Source organism: Trachurus trachurus (assembly GCF_905171665.1).
Source record: "Trachurus trachurus genome assembly, chromosome: 16".
In the NCBI taxonomy this organism is placed as follows: domain Eukaryota; kingdom Metazoa; phylum Chordata; class Actinopteri; order Carangiformes; family Carangidae; genus Trachurus; species Trachurus trachurus.
Window position 1 is genome coordinate 11,514,657 of NC_139902.1, and position 21,060 is coordinate 11,535,716.

The 21,060-nt window shown below is 40.8% G+C and overlaps 2 protein-coding genes across 6 annotated transcripts; one reads left to right on the forward strand and one right to left on the reverse strand.

Annotated features, from left to right (window-relative positions):
• Window positions 1–4,562: 4,562 nt before the first annotated feature.
• rundc3b (RUN domain containing 3b) lies at window positions 4,563–15,394 on the forward strand. 2 transcript variants are annotated; one of them, XM_083989679.1, is made up of 11 exons: window positions 4,563–4,773; window positions 9,681–9,796; window positions 10,001–10,134; window positions 12,108–12,193; window positions 12,415–12,504; window positions 12,923–13,003; window positions 13,586–13,760; window positions 14,101–14,258; window positions 14,685–14,831; window positions 15,016–15,137; window positions 15,234–15,394. In XM_083989679.1, exons 1-11 carry the CDS (start codon window positions 4,679–4,681, stop codon window positions 15,377–15,379), a joined length of 1,350 nt encoding a protein of 449 aa, XP_083845805.1. In that variant the 5' UTR covers window positions 4,563–4,678; the 3' UTR covers window positions 15,380–15,394. The 2 variants fall into 2 exon arrangements, with proteins under 2 accessions (XP_083845805.1, XP_083845806.1); XM_083989680.1 differs by having other exon boundaries at window positions 14,718–14,831.
• Window positions 15,395–17,099: 1,705 nt separating this feature from the next.
• Window positions 17,100–20,971, reverse strand: slc25a40 (solute carrier family 25 member 40). 4 transcript variants are annotated; one of them, XM_083989684.1, is made up of 10 exons: window positions 20,786–20,971; window positions 20,482–20,583; window positions 19,802–19,861; window positions 19,590–19,696; window positions 19,346–19,413; window positions 19,051–19,175; window positions 18,157–18,440; window positions 17,975–18,056; window positions 17,458–17,538; window positions 17,100–17,372 (listed from the first exon to the last, which is right to left on the reverse strand). In XM_083989684.1, the coding sequence occupies exons 2-10, from the start codon at window positions 20,579–20,581 to the stop codon at window positions 17,239–17,241; spliced, it is 1,041 nt and encodes a 346-aa protein (XP_083845810.1). In that variant the 5' UTR covers window positions 20,582–20,583; window positions 20,786–20,971; the 3' UTR covers window positions 17,100–17,238. The 4 variants fall into 4 exon arrangements, with proteins under 4 accessions (XP_083845810.1, XP_083845809.1, XP_083845808.1 ...); XM_083989683.1 differs by having other exon boundaries at window positions 20,790–20,964; XM_083989682.1 differs by having other exon boundaries at window positions 19,590–19,861.
• Window positions 20,972–21,060: the final 89 nt, after the last annotated feature.

The following is a 21,060-nucleotide window of genomic DNA, read 5'->3' on the forward strand; positions in this document are numbered from 1 at the left end:
GAGTAAATATTTTCCACAGGTTTGACTCGTTCCTGACAGACATGTGGGGGCAAATTAATTTTGAGACCAGCGATACAAACTGGTAAAGGTCAAAGGGTATCAGAGGTACTTTTAAAAAAAATCTGTTTTATATAGGCTACTTCACATTGGTTTAGGAGAGTGAGCTGACTCCAGAGATATGGTTACTTACAGTAATAAACTAAATGTATTCAAACTAAGTAAAGCATGCATATGGAAATGAGCAGAATCAGGTTGTGTGAGCTCTGTTCATGGAGCTGCTGATTGGTGTAGGCTACATTGATAAGAGGGTGAGAGAGGGTGGGTCAGCTTGGATGGCCTGGGGGGAAAAGGCGAGTTAGATCAACTGATGACCATCTCAACAACTGTCTTGAGTTGAGTTTGTTCGGGCCTTTGTCATGATTTACATTCAGTATCTGAGTTGTTAACAGTTCCACCAAATTCCCCACTCTAAACTTCTCATATAGTTTATTTAAATGTTTATTTGTGGATCAAACAATGGTCAAATTTTCCATTGTTTCACAATAAAAAAAATGTGTGCGTCAGAAACTCCTTTGGTTTATTGAAATACATTTTGTACTGTATGCCTCCTTCTACTAGTTTAAAATCATTTTACCCTTTTCAAACAACCTGACCATTCAGTGCTAATGAGGATGGCGATACCAGACATCATGGGCGTAGCGGACGCGGGGTACACGAGGGACATGTCCCCCGCACTTCAGGGTCATTCTATGTCAACTCAACCAGAGTTTGGCAACTTTAGTTTAGATTTTGACTTTGTATATCATTTTTTTAAAGAGCTAAAGTTGGTTTCCTGGTGCTGTTCTGTTTGTTTGTGTGGTTCTTTAGCTGCTAAGGAGAGGTGCAATTGAATGCGAGAGGATGATACATCACCCAATAGACCTTTGAACAATTTGTCCCCCTCACTTCTAAAATGATGGCTACGCCACTGCCAGACATGATGGTAGTGAGTGAAGATGTGACTTCTTTGTGTTTGTATCTGCAGCACCATAAACAGTATTGTTGACAGCAGAACCCTAACCCTAATGTTAGAAATATTCTTATCTGATTATCATAATAATTATAATAGAAATCTCTTCAAATATAATAATAAAATCCATCTTTGATCAGACAGCTGAGGACAAAAGTTGAATCTTGAGTGTGTGTTAGATGTTGGTTAAGTATTACGTTACATAAGGTCATAATGTTGCCTCAGTGTAGGCCAAAGGCAAAGGCACAGCAGCCAGATACCACATACGTAAAACATTAGAGGCAGTTTACAACAATTAAAAGTCACGCGATGTCCGTGACTGCATCTCTTGCTGAACTCATTCACACTTCACTTTTTGTGTGACTCACTGATAAAGGATCATAAAGATGATTTCACCTCGTCATCCGCTACAGGTGTTTAGTTCTCACATATTCACTTTCTTCAACAATATGTCCTAAAATTAAAGGTCATTACATGTTCAGCTCTGTCATGTGTTTCCTGTGAAGAATATTTTTAACAGTGTCATTGTGGGAACTGTCACTCCAGTGGTTTGTCAGTATAGTTTCATTCACGTCTCACTGAGTGCATGTGTTGCTTGTACAGAGGTCATGAAACCACAAAGATTAACCAGAGCACATGAATACTTAACACTGCTGTTCTCTGTTCTCTTCTAGTTTGGTTCGTGAAATGTTTTTCTTTTCTTTTCTTTTCTTTTCTTTTCATTTTTAAAAGAACTAATAATTCCCCCCAAATCTTCACACAAACTACAACTTCTCAATTTGGCAGATAGTTGAGGGAGTTGCTAACCCTAACTCCCCATCAATTTGCTTTATTTGAATGAAATCAGCTGCGAAGTTAATAGGTGACCTCTCACTTTGAACCTTAGACATTTAAAAGGTAACACATGGTTCATGTTTAAACCAGAAAGCGGTTTTATCCAGCTGCCATCAGGCTGCTAAACACGACAACCACACACCACTCACTGTTACCACTGTTACCACTAACACTATAGGGAACGTGCAATACCTTACGTCATGTGTGCAATAGCAGAGTCATATGTGAGTGAAAGGCCTCAAACCCAGTTTCATCTCTGCAATAACCTCCCCCTGCTTTATTCCTTATCTGTAAAATATTGTGTAATGGGTTAGTGACAAAAAAAGATGCACAATTCAGGAATATCTTAAAAAATGTCTTAAAAACTTGCAAAAGATGTGTTACAATGTACTACATTTTCTGTTCATGTTGGTTTTATTTCATTTGAAATGAAATTTGAACAATTCTTAACAAAAGTCAAACTGAATGCCCCTGAAAATGGCAAATGGTGTAACCACAAAAGAATGATAAATATTAAATATTTCCACCTACAGTGGATTTAAGTGTACTTATAAAAAATATATATATACTTTTTTTTGCTGTATTTCTATATTCAAATTTGAATTAATTTGATAATACTGAGCAGGAATTATCCCCCCCCAAAAAAAATCCCCACCACAAAATAATGTAAAATTTGTTGAAACATAGTGTTGCATTATAAAAGTGAATTACAGGTATTCCACATTTGAGTCCAGATTTATTTTCCTGTATATAGTCACATTTTTATGAAAAAATACTGGTTACACCACTTGACACATGGGTTGCATCATGTCATTGATTGACAACTTCATAATTTTATGATAGATAGATAGATAGATAGATAGATAGATAGATAGATAGATAGATAGATAGATAGATAGATAGATAGATAGATAGATAGATAGATAGATAGATAGATAGATATGTTTATTTATCAGTGTCTTTAGCCACGCTCGCAATTTTGTTCTGCTCTGCATCTTTGATGTTTCTGGAGAATGACAATAAATCTAATCTTGAATCTTGAATCTTGAAGCAAGGAAACCAACAGCTGTACTGTTATGCTGTAGTGAAAAGTATGATATCTGTAGTAGGCTAGCCTAATACAAATTAAATGTAATGTAGTTGAAGTAGGCTATACAGGGAAAATACTCAACTTATGTGGCCTATAAATACTTAAAAGTTGATTCAGATGCTGATCTCAGGGGCCGAGGGGTTCAGGATCAAGACAATGACAAACATCCTCATTCAGCTGTGGTTGGTTAGGAGAGGAGTGGGGACTAGGAGATGGATGGATGGAAGGAAGGAAGGAAGGAAGTGAAGGAGATAAGGATGCATGACTGTGATAGTGGAGTGACGCCAGACTCTGCTGTTTAATTTCAGACCACTGGGTGGCGCTCTGCTCCTTCAGGATGACTTCACTGTATTTAAAGGGATCCAAAGGCCCAATCAGTGGTCTGCTAGATTGTAAACAACAGCTGACCAAAATCAAAACACAGAACCGTGGTAACACTGTGAAACTCCTGTTTAATGGTTGACAGCATTTTACAATACAACACAGCAAAAACAGTGAATAATTATGACTGATAGACTACTCCTAAAGGTTTGAGTGTAGACTATGTTTTGTTACAACTTAAACCCTATAGTAACAAATGTAAATGTGTAATTCATATGGCAAAAACAGTTTTTAACATCAGTGGCCTTGAATTTGAACACAAGGAGGAGATCAACAGACACGGGGACTTTTCAGTTATTTGGATTAATCAGTTTTTTGGTCACAACTAAGAAAAGTAAATCCTGCAGATCATTGAAACATCATTTAAAACTGTGTATGAATGAAAAGCAGACACACGCACCTCAATTTGACACTGATGACAGCAGCAGCGTCCACTGTCATTGTAAAGTCAAGTTATTTACACCATCGCACTACCGTTTGGACAAAATTACTTTCAAAATAAGAGTAAGCCAGCTGAGGCATTTCAAATTTAACCAGAAACTGTCAGATATTCTTATGTAGACACAAAATAACGAAATAGACTAGATTAAACTATATAGCCCATCCATATGCAAAAAGTGACAAGAACCTGACATTAAAAAAAAAAAAAAAAAAATTCATGTTAATTTCAAACTTTTAGTTCATAGGCTAAGGCTAACTTATCAAAGTTTCAAGTTGTTGATTTGTGTTTTTGATTTGTTTTGGTTTTTACACTGAAATAAATTATAATATGGAAGTGCTGAATTGGCCTAGCTATTTTATTTCCAAAATTAACCTGAAAAAAAAAAGAAATGATCAAATAGACTGCAATGTCCCTAAAAGTAGTGTCAGTTAGTCATATGTCATATTTATATAACTCCAAAATATAACATTTCACACAAAATAGCCTATAACATTTCAGCCTAACATCCTGTAGCCTATAGCCTATTTGTGGACCACTGTGTCTCAATTACAATTAAATAACAGCATTTACATTACATAGCATTAAGTAGGTAGGCTTATGTGCAGTGAGACTTATTTTCTTACCTAATGCGAATGCGTAAACAAAAACGTATACATTTTTGTACTGTGGAGTTGGCACACACGAGCATTTATTTTTGAAAGTTTCCCCAGGAAGTCCTGCACCACTTGCTCAGTGTGTGTGACTTGACACATACACAAACACACACACCGCCTGTCCTCCCCCTCCTCCGGCGGTGCAGCGCTGCTCCTCCGGGCTGACGGAGACTGGTCCTGCCCTGCTGCTGCTGCTGCTGCTGCTGCTGCGCTGCGGAGGGAGCGGAGCCGCGACTGCCGCTCGCCGTCCTTCCTGCCTCAAGCCACGGATGGCGTCGCTCGGCGTGGGGCTGCACCTCATCCGAAAGCGGGGAGTAGTGAGAAGCGCCGCGGTGGAGAGGAGGAACCTGCTGACGGTGTGCAGGTGGGAAATCCTCACACTGATTTCTCTTGTGCATGACAGGGAGGATGAAACAGCGTCTGCAGCTGGATTTCTGACGACAGATTTATTTAGTGATCATTGGAGACGTACGCGTTTTTCTGAGGTCACAGCTTTAAAGGGAGCTGGTCTACAACCCCCCGACCCCAGGATTAATTAAACATAGGCTATGACTTCATAGGTGCAGACAGGAAGTCTGTGTGTAGTTATATTATGATTTAACTAGCTGGGCGAGCTCAGGTAGCTAAAATGCTCCTGTCCTGTGTGCAATATCTTAAATAGTCCTTGTCATTCATTCCCACTCATTCACATTTACAGCAGCCTCTACAACAATCTATCAAACATCCATGCAATTACATTTCACTGTTGGCTACCTTCACAACATTAGGATTATTTAAGCGCTGGATTTCACAAATGCTAACTGCTGTAGTCCTAATCTTGCAAACATTTTTTGGACCAACCACCTAAAATAAACAACAAATTGTTTTTGTTGTATTTTTTTTTTCTCCACAGTGTTATAATCCTGTGACTGCAAAGATATTTTCTGTAAATTGTCAGAGCACTTCTCATCAACACTTGCAGGAAGTGGGGCAAGAAAGACTACTTGTTCCTAATATTCTTTTTCTTACACTCAAATTTAAAGACAAAGGATCTAGAAATCACTGCATACACTGGGTATTTTTGGTGAATATACAACAAGAATCTCGATAAATGATAAGATAGATATAATTTTTTGAAAACGTTCTGCTAGATCATAAAACAAAGACAACAATGACAATGTAAAATAAATAATTCTCACAGTTCTTGGCCCTGGTGCACAGGTTGAAAGGCTTTCACCTAACCCCCTTCCTCACCCACTATTATCAGCCGTGGTGCCCATCGCTCTGCAAATTGTGTGTTTTGGAGTCTCAACATAAAAGTTTTTTTTTTTTTTTTTTTCAAAAACCTGGACAAATGAGAATATGCACCGGCTTATAACATAAAAGTTGTCTTTTCCATTATGTAAATTCTCTTGACTACTGACTGCCATATATCAAGTGTCAGGGGATCTTTTTAAAGCCAGTTTAAGGTTATTGCTCGCCGTGATTATTTTGATTCTTCACTGCAGTCCTGCGAGGTAAACAGAGTTTACTGGTGGATGGGTGACAGATTTTGTAGTCTATAGCCTACACAGGTGGCCTGTCTCTCTCTCCTTGTTTCTGTGTCAGCTGAAGTGAAAAGCTCTCTGCTCAGAGTATTGATTTGTGGTCCTTTCTGTGCTGCTGGCAGATGTCAGTAACTGACTGACAGTCCCTGTGGTGCGTTTGAAACAGACAAGTAGAAAGAGTCAGAGAAAAAGGGAAGATCAGGAGGTGTGTGTGTGTGTGTGTGTGTGTGTGTGTGTGTGTGTGTGTGTGTGTGTGTGTGTGTGTGTGTGTGTGTGTGTGTGTGTGTGTGTGTGTGTGTGTGTGTGTGTGTGTGTGTGTGTGTGTGTGTGTGTGTGTGTGTGTGTGTGTGTGTGTGTGTGTGTGTGCTTGTTTCTGCTACTGGCACCATGTTAAATGTAACAGATCAAAAACCAAACCATCTGCTCCAGTTGGAGTCTGCTCAGTGGTTTTATGGGATTAAAACCAACAACATTTTCAGGCTTCGGTGTGGTCAGGTGCGACTGTTTGTGATCTGGCTCCCTCCATTTCCGTCACCAAACAGATGCTCCTGGCTGACCAGTCTGGTCGTTTCCCGCCTCTTTCTGCTGCCTCCAAACAAACCATCAACTCACTGATTGGCACAAGGTGCAGAGAAAAGAGAGTTGGCAAAAATATCTGAAGAGAAAACACAAGTATGTCGCCAAGAAAAGTGAAACATACAGAGTAGAAAAGATTAGTCGATAAATAGATAAACAGAAAAACAGAAGTTAACATTTCCATAATTGATCATTTATTTCATTTTTGTTTTAAAAGTGCCAAATGTTCTCCGGTCCCAGCTTCTCTTGGAGATCTGATCCTTTCCCCTCCCATGTATAATAGTGAATACTGTTCGGGCTGTGGGATGGCTAGAGAAAACACTTTGAATGTCACATGGGTGCTGTAAAATTGTGATCATTTCATGCTTTTCTCTGGTGTTTCATATAAAATAATTAAACCAGAAAAGAACATGCAGACTAATTAGTTTGCAGTCTTAGCAACAGACATCTTGTTCAACTGTAGGCTACATGATGTTTAAACACTAAGTTATGGCTGATTATTTCTGGGTGTTTTATACTCGTTTTTCTATACAGTTTCACTGGAAACAGTAGATCTTGACTAGCATATAAAGTTCAGTGGATTTGGACAGTGTTTGTCTGCACAGTGTGAGTTCATATTGACCGGCCCAGCAGCAGGCGGCTACAGAGAAATTACACTTAGATCACTGCTGGAAGTGAGTGTGAGAGGGAAGACAGGATGTTGTTGTATCTGCCTTAAACACAACTGCAGTTAAATAGATGCCACTTGTTTTTTATTTGTCTCATAACTCTGTAGAGCGTCTGTTCTGTCACGGCTGATGAGATCCAGCAGGGGTCAAAATACATTAAGAACAATAATTTCATTATGAACATTTAACACTGAGGAGCTGTGACCGAAGACAGCAGCGTCATATTTCATCATATACCCTGCAGGTTTCAGTGTTTGGACTGCGCGTTTGCTGTAACCGACACTGCAAACATCGCTGTTTCTATTTTTGTATACACTGTCAGTCAGAAGTATAGACACACTACGCTGCACCAGGTTAAACTAGTAGAAATGATCTTCATTGTGTAAAATGTAAAGATTTAGCAAATAGTTACTCTATGAATGTTTGACTTGGCATGGCATAAACTTGATCTCCTTTTTTCTGCAGTAGTCCATATGTGTGTGCGTCTTTACTTGTTTCTGATGTGGTGATAAATGTTTCTGTGATATTTCACAACACATCACACTCTATAGTGAGCTGTGAGAAGTGCTGGTTTACCTGACAAGTGTCCCGAAGCTGCTTAGGTTTTGTTGCAATATGGCATCATTATTGTCATTATTATTTTGTTTATTTAACCTTTTCTCAACAATTTGTCAACATCAACCTGCAGTGTTGCTTTAAATGGATCTCCATATAGGCCTATTAATAAGCTGCACACCTGCGTAGGTGTTTTCACTTTCTCTGGCTGACTACACCCCCTCTGAAGTGGACACTGAGCACAGCGGTACTGGGAATTAGCTGATGTTGTCAAGCTCATGGTGCTAATGGAGGATAGAGGTTATTCATGTGATGCCGTGACGCAGGCCCTTACTGAGATTTCTTTTTATTTACATTTTTTTCCTGGTTAAAGGATTTTATTATTTGGATCTACATTCGAAGTAAGGGTTGAAGACACAGAGGGTATTGTATGTAACGCCCCGGGAGACAAATGTGTAATTTTTAAATAATGGGGTTTCAATCACTGTTTCCTTAGTATAAAACCTGAAGGTCTGATTTATTTTATGTGTTAATACATCTGGGTGTGAAGGGAAATGGGAAAAATGGACGTGGACACTGAGAGTGAATACAAGACAAACCATAGGCCTACTTCCGCTACAGGCCAAAGAGAAGAGCAGCCACATGAAGCAATGCTCTCTAAGAGGATTTGTAATGATATCTGTTCAAGCTGAAAGGAACATGGTTACCTGAGAAGTGAGCGTAATTTGCATACACCTACACAACTGGCCTTTTTTCACATGAGTTACATTGGCTTACCATCGTAGGAAAGGCATCAGGTGTCTCTCTTCTATCCAAGTGTCCCAGTAAACCTAGATGCCGTTGGGTCATCATTGATTTTGTTATTTACACCTGTGCTTTTTCTGCTATGACATGTCAATATGTCCTCCATGATAGAGGAAATCAAATCAGATAAAGTAATGATGACCTAGAGCAGCGCCTTGTTTACTCTGTTGGTTAGAGAAACCATTTGTTGTTCAGTTTAAACCTTACAAGTTAGTTATTTCTCTCATTCATAAGCGTGGTGTGAACTTCAGAAATCAATTCATTCAGTATTTGTTTTGAGAGGGGAAGAAATAATGATGATAACCGTTGTCAGTTACTTAGCAACGGGCTCTGTATGGGTGGTGGTCATTTATCGACAGTGTTTACATGTTACATCTCGGGCTTTCTGACCTTAAAGTTAATTCAGTTAGGGTAATGGAAAGATAATAAAAACATTAGTATTAGTTTTTGGCTTCTTTCACAGGAAGCGCACACACTGTGGTCAGCCTGCTGCTAGGCAACGAGATAGAGAAGCAGGGTGAGATGTGAAGTCAGATTATTTAATTTTGACTTTAACATCTACACACACACACACAGGCACACTTTTCTTACTACATTTGTTCTCGGTCTAATGCTTTAAGACCCAAGTCCAATGTCTTGGTCCATGCACACAAGTACAGTGGGCTCCATTGTCTGGACCCCACAAATATAGGTAAAACAAAGGCACACACACACACGCATGCACGCCAGCACTCACTGCAGCCTCGTCCATTAACTCTCCTTCCTGTCTAATTAGTTGAAACCAGATTAAGCAGAGTCAGTCGGTGCACATGACTGTCGTACTGGGCTGCACATTATGACTGCTTTCATCACAGGAGATTAATCAATGTCTCATTACCACCGTAGAGCCCAGGTGTGTTTGTTTTCTTTGTCTAGTGATTGGTGTCAAGTGTTTGTCTTATGTTAATTAGGATGATTCCTCTTCTTTTTGTCTGTTTGTCCTTGTGCGTGTTTGACTTAATTTGACATCATTCAGTCTGGGAACAGGCAGCAACAGAGATATTCGACTGTCACTGTGTGTGGATAGATGTCACTGTAGCAAAAAAAAACGTGATAGATCTGCAGGTTTAGTAACCAGTGTGGGCATCATCTCTTGTGTCTAGGTTTTCAGTGAAGACTCTGCTGGACCGCTCATGCTTTGAGACCATAGATGACTCATCTCCAGAGTTCATTAACTTTGTCTCCATCCTGGAGCACATCTTCAATCATCGCCTCAAAGGTAAGAAAAAAAAAAACTGCTCCTCATTTCCAGATGCAGATATATAAAAATGTATTACGTAAAATTCACCCAAACAAGCAGGTGATTAACTTATACAAGCATGTGTAATATATATATTTTTTGTATTAAAAAAAGGCAACGATACGCAGCAGTATCAGTTCAGATTCACACATGTATCAATTTCTATTTCCGTCTATCCCTCAGGTCAGACCACTTGGTTCGGCTATGAGAGTCCTAGGAGTTTCTGGGATTACATAAAAGCAGCCTGCAGTAAAGTCCCTCATAATTGTATTCGAAGCATTGAGAGCATGGAGAATGTGCGATCATCAAGAGCTAAGGTGAGGCTAACACCATCCTGAGGTATTGGGTGGAAGTGCATCAGATTTAATACTGGTAATGCCTTAATTAAATTACCTCGGGCAGCAGGGAACAAAAGAACTTGGATTTCTAAAACAACTGCAAAATTTAGTAATTTGTTTATTTAGTAAATGTAGCCAAACACTGAGAGATATGAGCAACGTAATATTTTTTATATACATGGTAGGCTACTGCGTCTTGTGCTTTGATCCCAAATTTTGACCGACAGCAGGAATGCAGGATCTGGCATTTACTACTTTGGCTTACTTTGCATTATCCTCTTAGAAAAAGAAAGGCGACACAGTCAAAAACATAAGAAGTAAAGGACACACAGGCTCAAACAATGTGACTCAGTCTTACCCTGCGGGCAAGAGAACAAACAACTGGAGTTAATATTGTTCTGCAGACGGTGAAGGTGAGAACAAGACTCGCTGTCTCGCACTCTCTTGGGTCATGAACTTGGAGAAATCTGTGTTTATAACCCTCCTGTTGTCCTTCTGGGTCAAATTGACCCAATCTGTTCCCTTCCTCCACCCTTCCTTCTTTCCTTCCTTTCTCCCTTCCTTCTTTCCACAATCCTTTTCCCCTTCCTTCCTTCCTTCCTTCCTTCCTTCCTTCCTTCCTTCCTTCCTTCCTTACTTCTTCCTTCCTCTTTTGATCCAGTTGACCTGGTCTGTTCCCTCCCACCATCTTTCTTTCCTTCCCTTTTCCCTTCCTTCTTTCCACAATCCTTTTTGCCTCCCTCCCTTCCTTCCCTTCATCCTTACTTCTTCCTTCTTTTTTGACCCAATCTGTTCCCTCCCTCCATTTATCTTTCCTTCTTTCCTCCCATCGTTCCCTTTGTCCTTCCTTCCTTCCTTCCTTCCTTCCTTCCTTCCTTCCTTCCTTCCTTCCTTCCTTCCTTCCTTCTTTCTTTCCCTTTGTCCTTCCTTCTTTCCCTTCGTCCTTCCTTCTTTCTATCCCTTTATCCTTCCTTCTTTCCCTTTGTCCTTCCTTCCTTCCTTCCTTCCTTCCCTTTGTCCGTCCTTCCTTCTATCCCTTTATCCTTCCTTCCGTCTTTCACTTTGTCCTTCCTTCCTTCCTTCTTTCCCTTTGTCCTTCCTTTTTTTTTAAAGTATATTTTTTTTGGCGTTTTTGCCTTTATTCGATAGCACAGTGAGATAGACAGGAAAGGGGGAGGCAGAGAGAGGGGGAACGACATGCAGGAAAGGTCTGCCCGACGCGGGACTCGAACCGGGGACGCCTGCGTTGAGGACTGTAGCCTCTACATGGGGCGGCCGCCTTAACCACTGCGCCACGCACCGCACCCCCTTTGTCCTTCCTTCCTTCTATCCCTTTATCCTTCCTTCCGTCTTTCACTTTGTCCTTCCTTCCTTCCTTCCTTCCTTCCTTCCTTCCTTCCTTCCTTCCTTCCTTCCTTCCTTCCTTCCTTCCTTCCTTCCTTCCTTCCTTCCTTCTTTCCCTTCGTCCTTCCTTCCTTCTATCCCTTTATCCTTCTTTCCTTCCTTCTTTCCCTTTGTCCTTCCTTCCTTCCTTCCTTGACCCAGGAGGACAGCAGGAGGGTTAAATAGAAAGACCCAATTTTAAAATGTCAACATTGTGTGGAGGTTTCAGTCATGAGACCTGCCGAGCTTACAAATGACTTTCTGAAGTTTTAATTCAAGTAAAGCTTGAAAAAAGGGGGTTTAACGGCTTTAACATGACATGTCATTAACAGCCAGTAAATCAAAGCATTTGTGGCCTTTAATTCTTAGTGCATAATGTCAGGCTGAAATGTCTCAGCAGAGAGATTGTGCAGACATTCATTGTGTTTAAAGGAGAAATCCTACGAAGCAGGCAGGCCAAAATGTTCCTGTAGTTTTGTAGACTCTTAGTTTTTTCCAGTACAGTGTGTTATTGGCTGATGGTAAAATATTTCTACAACCAGGCCAATGTTTTCTTCCTGTGTCAGCAGGGCAGGGCGTGGATCAGAGTGGTCCTGATGGAGAAGAGACTGTCAGAATACATCTCATCTGCACTGAGGGACTTCAAAACCACCAGGTCTTAATGTTGTCATAACACACACATATTTATCCCCCATTTCCACACCACGGATGGCTTTTCAAAGCTAGTGTAGGCTACTACATGTTAATTTAGACTTCTTATATTTGACCTCAGTGTTCACATCTCATCCTTTGTGCTTTCCTTATAATTTTCACTCAGTTGTCTAAATGTGAGCTGAATTCATGTCCCACTGACGAGTGCACGTGTGTTGACTTCAGGAGGTTTTATGACGACGGAGCGATCATCCTGGGGGAGGAGGCGGGGCTTTTAGCTGACACGCTAATTGGCCTCAACACCATCGACTTCAGGTGCGAATCATGTTCTGCTGTTTCTCACTCAGTGTCGACAATGAATGCTTCAGTGGCTGCTTCTCTTTTACACAAAGAGTATCGCTGCCACCTTTGTGGCATAACCTGCATTAGACAAAGACAAATCAACCAATAAAAACTGTTTTTGTTTGAAAATGAGATTCAAAAGTCAGGTCATGGTTGAAATAACATTTTCAAGTCACTTAGCATCCCTCTGAGCCCAGTTAAAACAATTATTGAAGCTGTAAAAGTCCTAAGAACATGAGTGCCTGTGCACGAAGCAGATAACACGCTACAAAGCCTTTACCATTACACTACAGGCTTTTATAAGTCTGTGTTACATTTAGCCATATACTGTAGAATGGCAGGTTTATGATGCTTTGATTTCCCATTCTCCCTTGCATCTTCTCTTTTACAGCTTCTGTCTGAAAGGGGAAGGTCTGGACGGCAGCTGCCCCGCTGTGATTGACTACACGCCTTACCTGAAGTTCATTCAGAAGTATGTCAGGTCGAATAACACCAGTTACACACAGTTCATCAGTGTATTGTAGTGTAGGGGGTCAGCGATTACATGTTTTGCAGGCAGGGTGTAAAATAATTCTCATATTTTTTCATTATGTTTGATTTCTGATTCATTTAAGAATACTGAGTTTATAAAACAGATGTTCAGCTTTTTATGTTCATCCTTCTTTGGCAGACATTTACATAATGTTTTATGTGTTGCATTATAAAGATATTGGAGAAATAACTAAAAGAAAGGGCTGTTGTTCAGACAAATATGAGTTATATTATTAAACCATGTCCTGTTAGTTCATTGGACTTCGTTTCAGCACCAGGCACAGGTCAAACAGCCTTTGTCTCCTCATGTGTGTGCAGCATTTGATGTTATAAAGTTAGATTTTTATGGAGATAAACATTAGCCCTGTGTTTACATTGTTTTCTACAGCAAACTAGTTTTATCCATGAAATGCAAAACTCAGCTTTACTCAGGGGACATTTGTCGCAGCAGAGAGGAGAGATTTAGCTGCTTGTCACAGCGGGATTTGTGCTAATTTGAGACACTCTGCTGTTCACTTTGCAGCGCAGACAGCATCAGCAGTGACGAGGAGGAGATGAGGACTCTGGGGAGCAGCGGCAGTGAGAGCAGCACCCCGGACAAAACGGCCACGGCCGCCTCCATCTTCACCGAGCAGAGCAACTTGGTCAGCAAGTGCAAACGCTTTGAGCAGAAGTATCGCTTGGCACTAGAGCAGAAGGTATGTGTATTTCAATATGAGTGTTATTTCTTGATAATTCAATTGGATGGTAATATATGCCAGTGTGACATTTTCCTTGATGCCTGCATAATATTCAGTAAAATGCCAGGAGGAACTAAGTCCTGGGTAGAGCGATTTGATTTAACCCACACACACTCAGCTTGGTTTTATTTCTTGCATTTAAAATGTGTAATAGGTCTTTCCTGTGTGGCTGCAGCTCTCTGCTCTGTGATTCGCTTCGAGCCAAAACAAAGAATTAAGCTGTGTTTTCACACAGCAGTGCCTTCCTGGCATTAAACAAACAAGCAGACAACAGCGTGTGTGTGTTTGTGTACCTCAGGGTTACCTGGAAGAGCTGGTCCGTCTACGAGAAGCCCAGCTGTCGGAGGCCGTGTCTCATAACAAAGCTCTCCAGCAAAACCTAGCAGACACACATCTCTCCCACACACTGGAGAAGGAACAGCTTGAGTTCATCATACTGGAGCTACAGGATCAGCTGTGAGCTCATTTTCCTCTGTGCTCGTGTGTTTTTGTGTGTTTGTCCACAAGTTTATGTGAGGTTGGTGATGATAAGCTGGAGGACGACTTGGCAGCGGATCCAGCTGTGAATTTGACATTCAGGACGCAGCAAGACTCTGGAGGTTGCCGGTGGTTTGTTATTTGTGTGTTGTTGCACTCACGGCTGCTTTTAGCTAAGAGGAAATGCAGCAATTTGTGTTTCTATAAAATTTCTCATGAGTGAGAAAACCTTCTCTCAGTTTGGGAGGGGGGGGGGCTCCATCAATCCAAACCTTTTTTTTTTGTTACTTGTGTCTTTTGCACTTATAGCTCTTATATCACTGCTTTTTTTCTCTTTTATATATTTGGAGATTTCATTTCAGTCAATAAAATGTTTCTAGTGTGGACACTGACTGTTGTTTTTAGGACAGTGCTGAAGAACAATGATTTGCGGTCCAGACAGGAGTTGACAGCTCATCTGACCAATCAGTGGCCGTCTCCTGTCGCCCTGGATGCCAACGCCGTTGCCTTGGACACGCTGCTGTACAGGAAGAACACAGGACAGTGGGATGAGTATGTAGATGAGTTTCTGCTGATTTTTATTATTATTATGTCAATTACTAACTCTAATTTCTGAACTTGGCTCAGCAGATGTTAGAGTTTTAGCTTATTAAATGACTTCAATTAAATAATAAAATCACTTTAGATTCACTCTTTATTCTGGTCTGCTGTAGTTACGTGCCTGTTGTTTTTGCAGGAAGAGCTTCCAGAGTTTGGAGCAGCTGTCTGCGGACATGAGTCTCTCCCAGACATCTCTTGAACCGTCACACACACTGAGTCTGGAGGCCAGGCCGAGCGGCACACAGTGGCTCCACCAAGGTACATCTGCTCCCAACAAGTGCTGCTTGCTGCTGCTGCTGTCAGGAAGGTCTCCTCTCTGGCTTGAGCACTAACCATGTGTATCATCTCTCTCAGATAAAGAGGAAACTCCTTCTCTACGAGGTCTGTGTGGCTCCCTGACCTCCGTCGCCAGCTACAAGTCTCTGGCCAGCCTGAAGTCCAGCGAGTGTTTGGCCAGTCCTGCGACGGAGATCAGCAGCCCAGGCGTCACTCCCTCATAAGACGGCGTAAAGCTAGAAACAACCGGGCCAGACAATCCAGGAAATTTCTCAGTGTAGGTGATTTTGATTTGTAGAGGTTCATGCTCTGTTTGTGGAGCTCGGAGCTTTAACAGATGGACGACAGGACTGAAAGTTGAGAAGCTGGCGTAGCATGTTCTTTGAATTGTGACTGAATAATAAGTAAGTCCTAAAAAAAGTACCTTCGAGTTGAGACAGTGCCCAGTCTGGTGTGCTTTATAAGATTCATCAGTATGTGTTTGTTGTTTTATTGTTTTGTTGGTGTTTTTTTTACCTGTGAAGCATCAGTTTTGTTTCTCTCTTGAAAATGAATTAAAAGTAATAGACAGTTACGTATGAATTTCCTTGTCATTTTACAGTATTGAGAAGACAATGATGAGCTAGTGTGTCTTCATGACTCTCTACGGTGGTTTTACTGCATGCTGAAGATACCAACGGTATCGGATCAGAGTTTAGGAGAAAACGTAGAACAGTGTTAAAAGTCTTTGTCAGTGTTTGATCTCGTTTCGCACCACAAAGTGTTACCTGCGGTCAAAAGGGTCCTTTAATATCCTCTGTGCCGTTACTGCTGCCACTTAATGCCATTTTTTAAAAATTCGAATCCACTCATTTCTTTGATTCATGATGGTGACGGTACCTTCACATTGGTGTTTTGCATAATGTAGTCTCACATTTTGTTCTCAGGTGTAAATGTTCATCAGACCTACATCAGAGTTTTTTCTTTAATGTTGTCAGATGTTGTGCGTAATGCAGTATCACGTGCTTTGTTCTCAGGTAATGACCACTATAATTAACATCCACACTTCAGTTTTGGGTTAAGCTTTAGACAATTGTTCTTCTTCCCTTTAACTGTTCAAATGCAGCACTTTGTTTTTATGGCTTATCACAACAATAGCACAGTTTGAACTCTGAATACTGACCTGTGTTCGGACTAATTCATATCTTTCGAGAGATATCCTGAGAATCAGAAACAAGTGTATTTGCAGATTATCAGTGTAGAGTAATTGAATTATTGGCGACTAGCCAAGTACCTCAGCACCACTGAACTCATGACTTTGCCTTTAGCTCGTTCCAGCAGTCATTTGCACAGACATACAGCAGATGTTTTAATGTTTTGTTTGCCTTTTTATGCTTCATTTTGAATAAACTCCACTTGCTAAAACAGTGATTGTTTTGTTATTGTTATCTTGAGTGGCTCAACACAATGAATGGGTATAATAATGATAGACCTTGAACAACATCAAGGAATGAAAAGAAATGTCGACTGTCTTTTGTGGGCTCTGGAAAAAAGAAACATTCAACACTTGACACTCATGGCACTAAACTGGTGACAAAGGATTAGAGCGTAAGTGCAAAGACAAAAACATGGAGATCCTCTCTTGGGTTGTGGAGAAACACTGACACAGAGGAATAAAATCGGGATGAATCTTATTTCTAATGTTAAGGACTTTGGGCTCAGTGCACGTAATCATGGATGAGGGATCAGGGAAATAAGGTTATTATCAACAGGACCGTGGCTGCCATCTGCTGGCTGCTAAATGCACCCAACATCATGTGATTTGATCACTGAACAGATAAAAAAACATTTTTCTTTTCAGTTGTGCGTATAGGATTTAAAGCGGTGAACATATAACTATAGAATATTAAATTACAAATACTATAATAAAAAGGTTTTCATATAAATTTCAATCATCTATAATTTGTCATGCAGAAAAGGATTTCTTTTTTCCCATTCCCATTTCTGCTTGTCTTTGTTTCAATTTGGCAACGTTAGCATCTTCTGTGCAGATACAGTTTTGCAGTAGTCATAGTGGTGTTCAGTTTGAAGAGAAGAGATGCTTTCAGGTGTTGCTGGTCTGCAGTGGTCTGAGTATGCTCTCCTGGTTGTGTTTGCGGAAAAAGGCCTTTCCAAACTCATACGTGCTGATCATGATGGCGCAGGCCGGGGCCACTTTGATCAGTCTGGGCAGGAAACCTGGCAGAGAGATGGTAGAGAAGAGGTTGGCATATTATTATGCAAAACACAACTATAGTTCACAAAATACCACCAGAGTGCCTACCTGCAAACAGACCACCGACACCGTCCTGTGCCACAATCCTGCTCATGACACTGAAGGTGGAGGATGAGACCTGAGATGACACTGACAAGACAAGAACACCAGTCAACCCAGTAACTCCCTTTGACATCTGAACACAATAGATAAAGTGACAGTGTGTGTAGAACGGTGCTTCCAGGCCCTTTGTTATGTCAGATGAGTTCATGCTAACTCATCAGTTTCATTTGCCATGTTGCAAATATGTTAATTTCAGTTGTTCAGTTCATTTTCTGCTTCAAACTGCGGTGGCTTGTGGTTCTCAGAGTACAATGACATAAAATTGTAATCCTATTCATGTATTGATTTTCCTCTCGAACAAAATATGTGGATGTGGAATTTCTATTTTTAAAAAAATTGTCAAAATATTCCCTGGCAACTGCAGACATAGACTACCCCTGAGCTACATGGACGCCTGGTTGGAATTCAATGAAAGTTTTTAAACTTTGAAAGTACGACAGGAAATCATTAATGCCATATTTACAATTCTTTGCTTGTAGCTCTCCCAGCTCCAGCTGCCGTCTTGTTTTGACAACATCAAAAGGTAACGTAACGATGGATGCAATCTGAAAGAAACGGATGGAAATAGGAATTAGCAAACAGCGGTCGACAGTTCACGTGATTACAGCGACGGTTTCTGTCAAGTTCTCCTGCTGAGGCACTTACAGAGCCAGACACAGCTCCAGATATGAAGGTGATGGTGAAGGTGGTTTCTCTGGTGTTGTAGTGTTCGCACAGCCAGCTCTTGCTCTTCTCGTAGTTGTACCAGTACATGGCTGAGAAGGGCACGTCTCGGAGCAGCGTGGGTCCCAGACCTCGCCACAGAGACAGCCAGCCCTCCGTCTCCACTGCTGAGCGGATGCAGTCCGTCAGCTCCCTGTACGACTGTTTCTGAGACTGCAGCTTGGTGCGGATTAGCTCCAGAGGGCTGATCACGGTCGCCGAACCCACTGGCGTGCACCGGACCAAGACAAAACAGGCGTGAAATGTTTAATAAAGACACATCTTACTCTATGTGCTCAACAGAAAAGGGTAAACAAAGAAAACACAAATTCTGTCAGTTACAGTTAATGTAATTGTCTAGATAACAATGACATTAACTGTGGGGAAAAAAAAGCTTCATCAGTGAAAACCATTTCTCAGTTTGGTGGATCATTTCATTTGAAAATGTACATCACTAATGAAAATATTAACACGTCGCCGACTTGCTTTTTTAATTCTGCTTAGAGGCAGTTATTAAAAAGAGATTCAAAGTCAGACAGTCCGGGTCACAGCATCGCACAGAGCGTTTTCAAAATTAAATCTATCATCAGATGAAATTACAGATAAACACAGGCTGTAGAGCAAAAAGTATATGTGGCTGCCCTTTGAAATTATTCAGGTAATTAAACCTCCAACATTATCAAGACACTGTTTTAAATGAGATAAACTAAATGATTTCAACAAGGTATATTTTCATTAAATGAAAATATTCCATTCAGTAAACAGTGACTAAATGTAAATGGTGTTATAGCTGGTGCTCTTGTCTTCAGTGTTGGGACAGCAGGCAGCACAGCTCACCTCTAGCGATAGCTCCTGCCAGGAGAGGAGCCTCCTCAGCACAGGAGCCCATCCTGACCCTGAGCGCTGCACACAGCTGGTCATAGCACGTGAAGTAGATCACTGTGGCTGGAACTGCCATCACACTAGAGGCAACACAGAGAGTTGCTTAACAAATTATTCCACAACACAAATAGGTGAATGAACATTTGATTTACAATTGGGGGTGCCAATATAACACTTGAGTGCATCAGGTTCAGATTATTGAGAGTAGGCAGAGCAAAGCCCAGCAAGGGGGAAAAGACTTCTTACTCACAGGGTTGGTGGTAGACCACTCCATAATGCCTTTATTCCTTCTCCCCGTATTATCTTTACAAATGCATCCTGCAGAGAGAACAGAGTGTAGAGTCAGTGGATTTTCTATCATATCAGATTTGCCTCACACCGACAGGAATAGGCTCTATCACCAACTACAGCAAATGGGACAGGGAACAACAGACTACAAGCTTGAACAGTGAACAGTGAATGGTTACAAGCAAAAGTTACGTCAGAGTTTTTACCAGTGTGCCATTGAAGTGACCAGGGGCTTTGTACCAGGCCCTGGAGTTGCCGTTCTCACACACACATATGTGGTCCATCAGTCCATTGCAGTAGACAAAGCATTTGCCTAAATTTTGAAAACACAATGTGGTCATCCAAAATTTACTGTGGTGGTGGTGCAATATGAAATATAACACTGGAGGTTTGCAAGTCATATCTACAGTGGTTATACCTTTGGGGAAGGGAGTCTTTTGTGCTTGAAGCCTGATCTTCACAACATCCAAAGGTGTGACTGAAAATGTTTACACAAGTTTAAAACTTAATGCAGACAAATAACATTTAACTGTGCATGTTTCATTTGTTCAGTTCAACAGCAGCAACCACATTCATGTATCGTTTTCACCACATCTATGTTTGTTTATAATGATGACACTATGCTTTTATTAGCAAGTAAAAACAGAGGCATTCACTAGAGTGGATTTACTGTGCACTCATTTGACTGTCTGTTAGGTACAAGTTGTTAAAACTACTTTAGCTTTGCAATTTACCCTCATTTTATGAAGAGCGCTAATGTTTTAGAGTAGTCTTGATTCAACAACAAACAACAGTATAGTCTTTAATTGTGGTGTTGTTGAAAATAACTGGCTTAATTCAATAGGTGTCTACATGGACACATCTTTCAATATAATACACAATAATTCTCCAAAATAACTATTACATTCATTTTTATTGAGAGTCCTATGAAGCTGATTTTCACAATGCACTCGACAGAGCAGAAACCAAGTTAAAACAATGATGTATGGTGGGGAGTTGTTAACAGTATAATGTTACTACGTACATGAACTAAACAATAACCAAACACCAGTCCCCTGTAAAGGAAAATGACACCGTATGACAGATATTAAGTCTCACCAAGCAGAGATGTGAGGATGGCTCCGGAGCAGGACGCCACCATCTGCTGGAGGGGAGTGATGCCTTCACTGACACCAGGAGAAGAACTTTGGCCACTCATGTCTTCAGGAAACACAAAGATAAATCTCAATGTTAGACCTGCTTTATGTACGGTCTAATCACCATGAACACAATAGTTAATGTTGTCACATGAACTACTTAGTGGCATAGTGATTATTTATTCATGAGCCATCACATTCGCCACATGATGAAGGGAGCTATCAAGCTAACCTGAATTAGCTAACTAGCTTAGTCAACTTCTTACCTACTAAAGCTTCTCAGCATCCAAGAAGTCGCCCATGAACACATACATCCCGCACGGGGTTTTAATGTCCAAATAGTGCAGGGGTTACTGCTGTCATATTACAAAGCTTTAACACGTGTGCGTTTGGTAAGGGGGCTGTAACCCCAGCTAGCTCAGTTTACACAGCAAACATTACTTGATGATGACATTTGTTATGTAATATTGATTTCCGTTTAGCACTTTCTTGAACATTCGTGAATTTTTTATTTTATATCAATTGCGATAAAAGATACAAA

Coding starts and splice junctions, on each gene's coding strand:
- rundc3b (XM_083989679.1), top strand. CDS start 4,679: ATGGCGTCGCTCGGCGTGGGGCTGCACCTCATCCGAAAGCGGGGAGTA. Junction 4,774..9,680: donor AACCTGCTGACGGTGTGCAG/GTGGGAAATCCT, acceptor TCTTGTGTCTAG/GTTTTCAGTGAAGACTCTGC. Junction 14,832..15,015: donor AACACAGGACAGTGGGATGA/GTATGTAGATGA, acceptor TTGTTTTTGCAG/GAAGAGCTTCCAGAGTTTGG.
- slc25a40 (XM_083989681.1), bottom strand. CDS start 20,829: ATGTGTTCATGGGCGACTTCTTGGATGCTGAGAAGCTTTA. Junction 19,862..20,481: donor CATCCTCACATCTCTGCTTG/GTGAGACTTAAT, acceptor AAACATTTTCAG/TCACACCTTTGGATGTTGTG. Junction 18,441..19,050: donor GGCAGGAGCTATCGCTAGAG/GTGAGCTGTGCT, acceptor GGTGCACGCCAG/TGGGTTCGGCGACCGTGATC.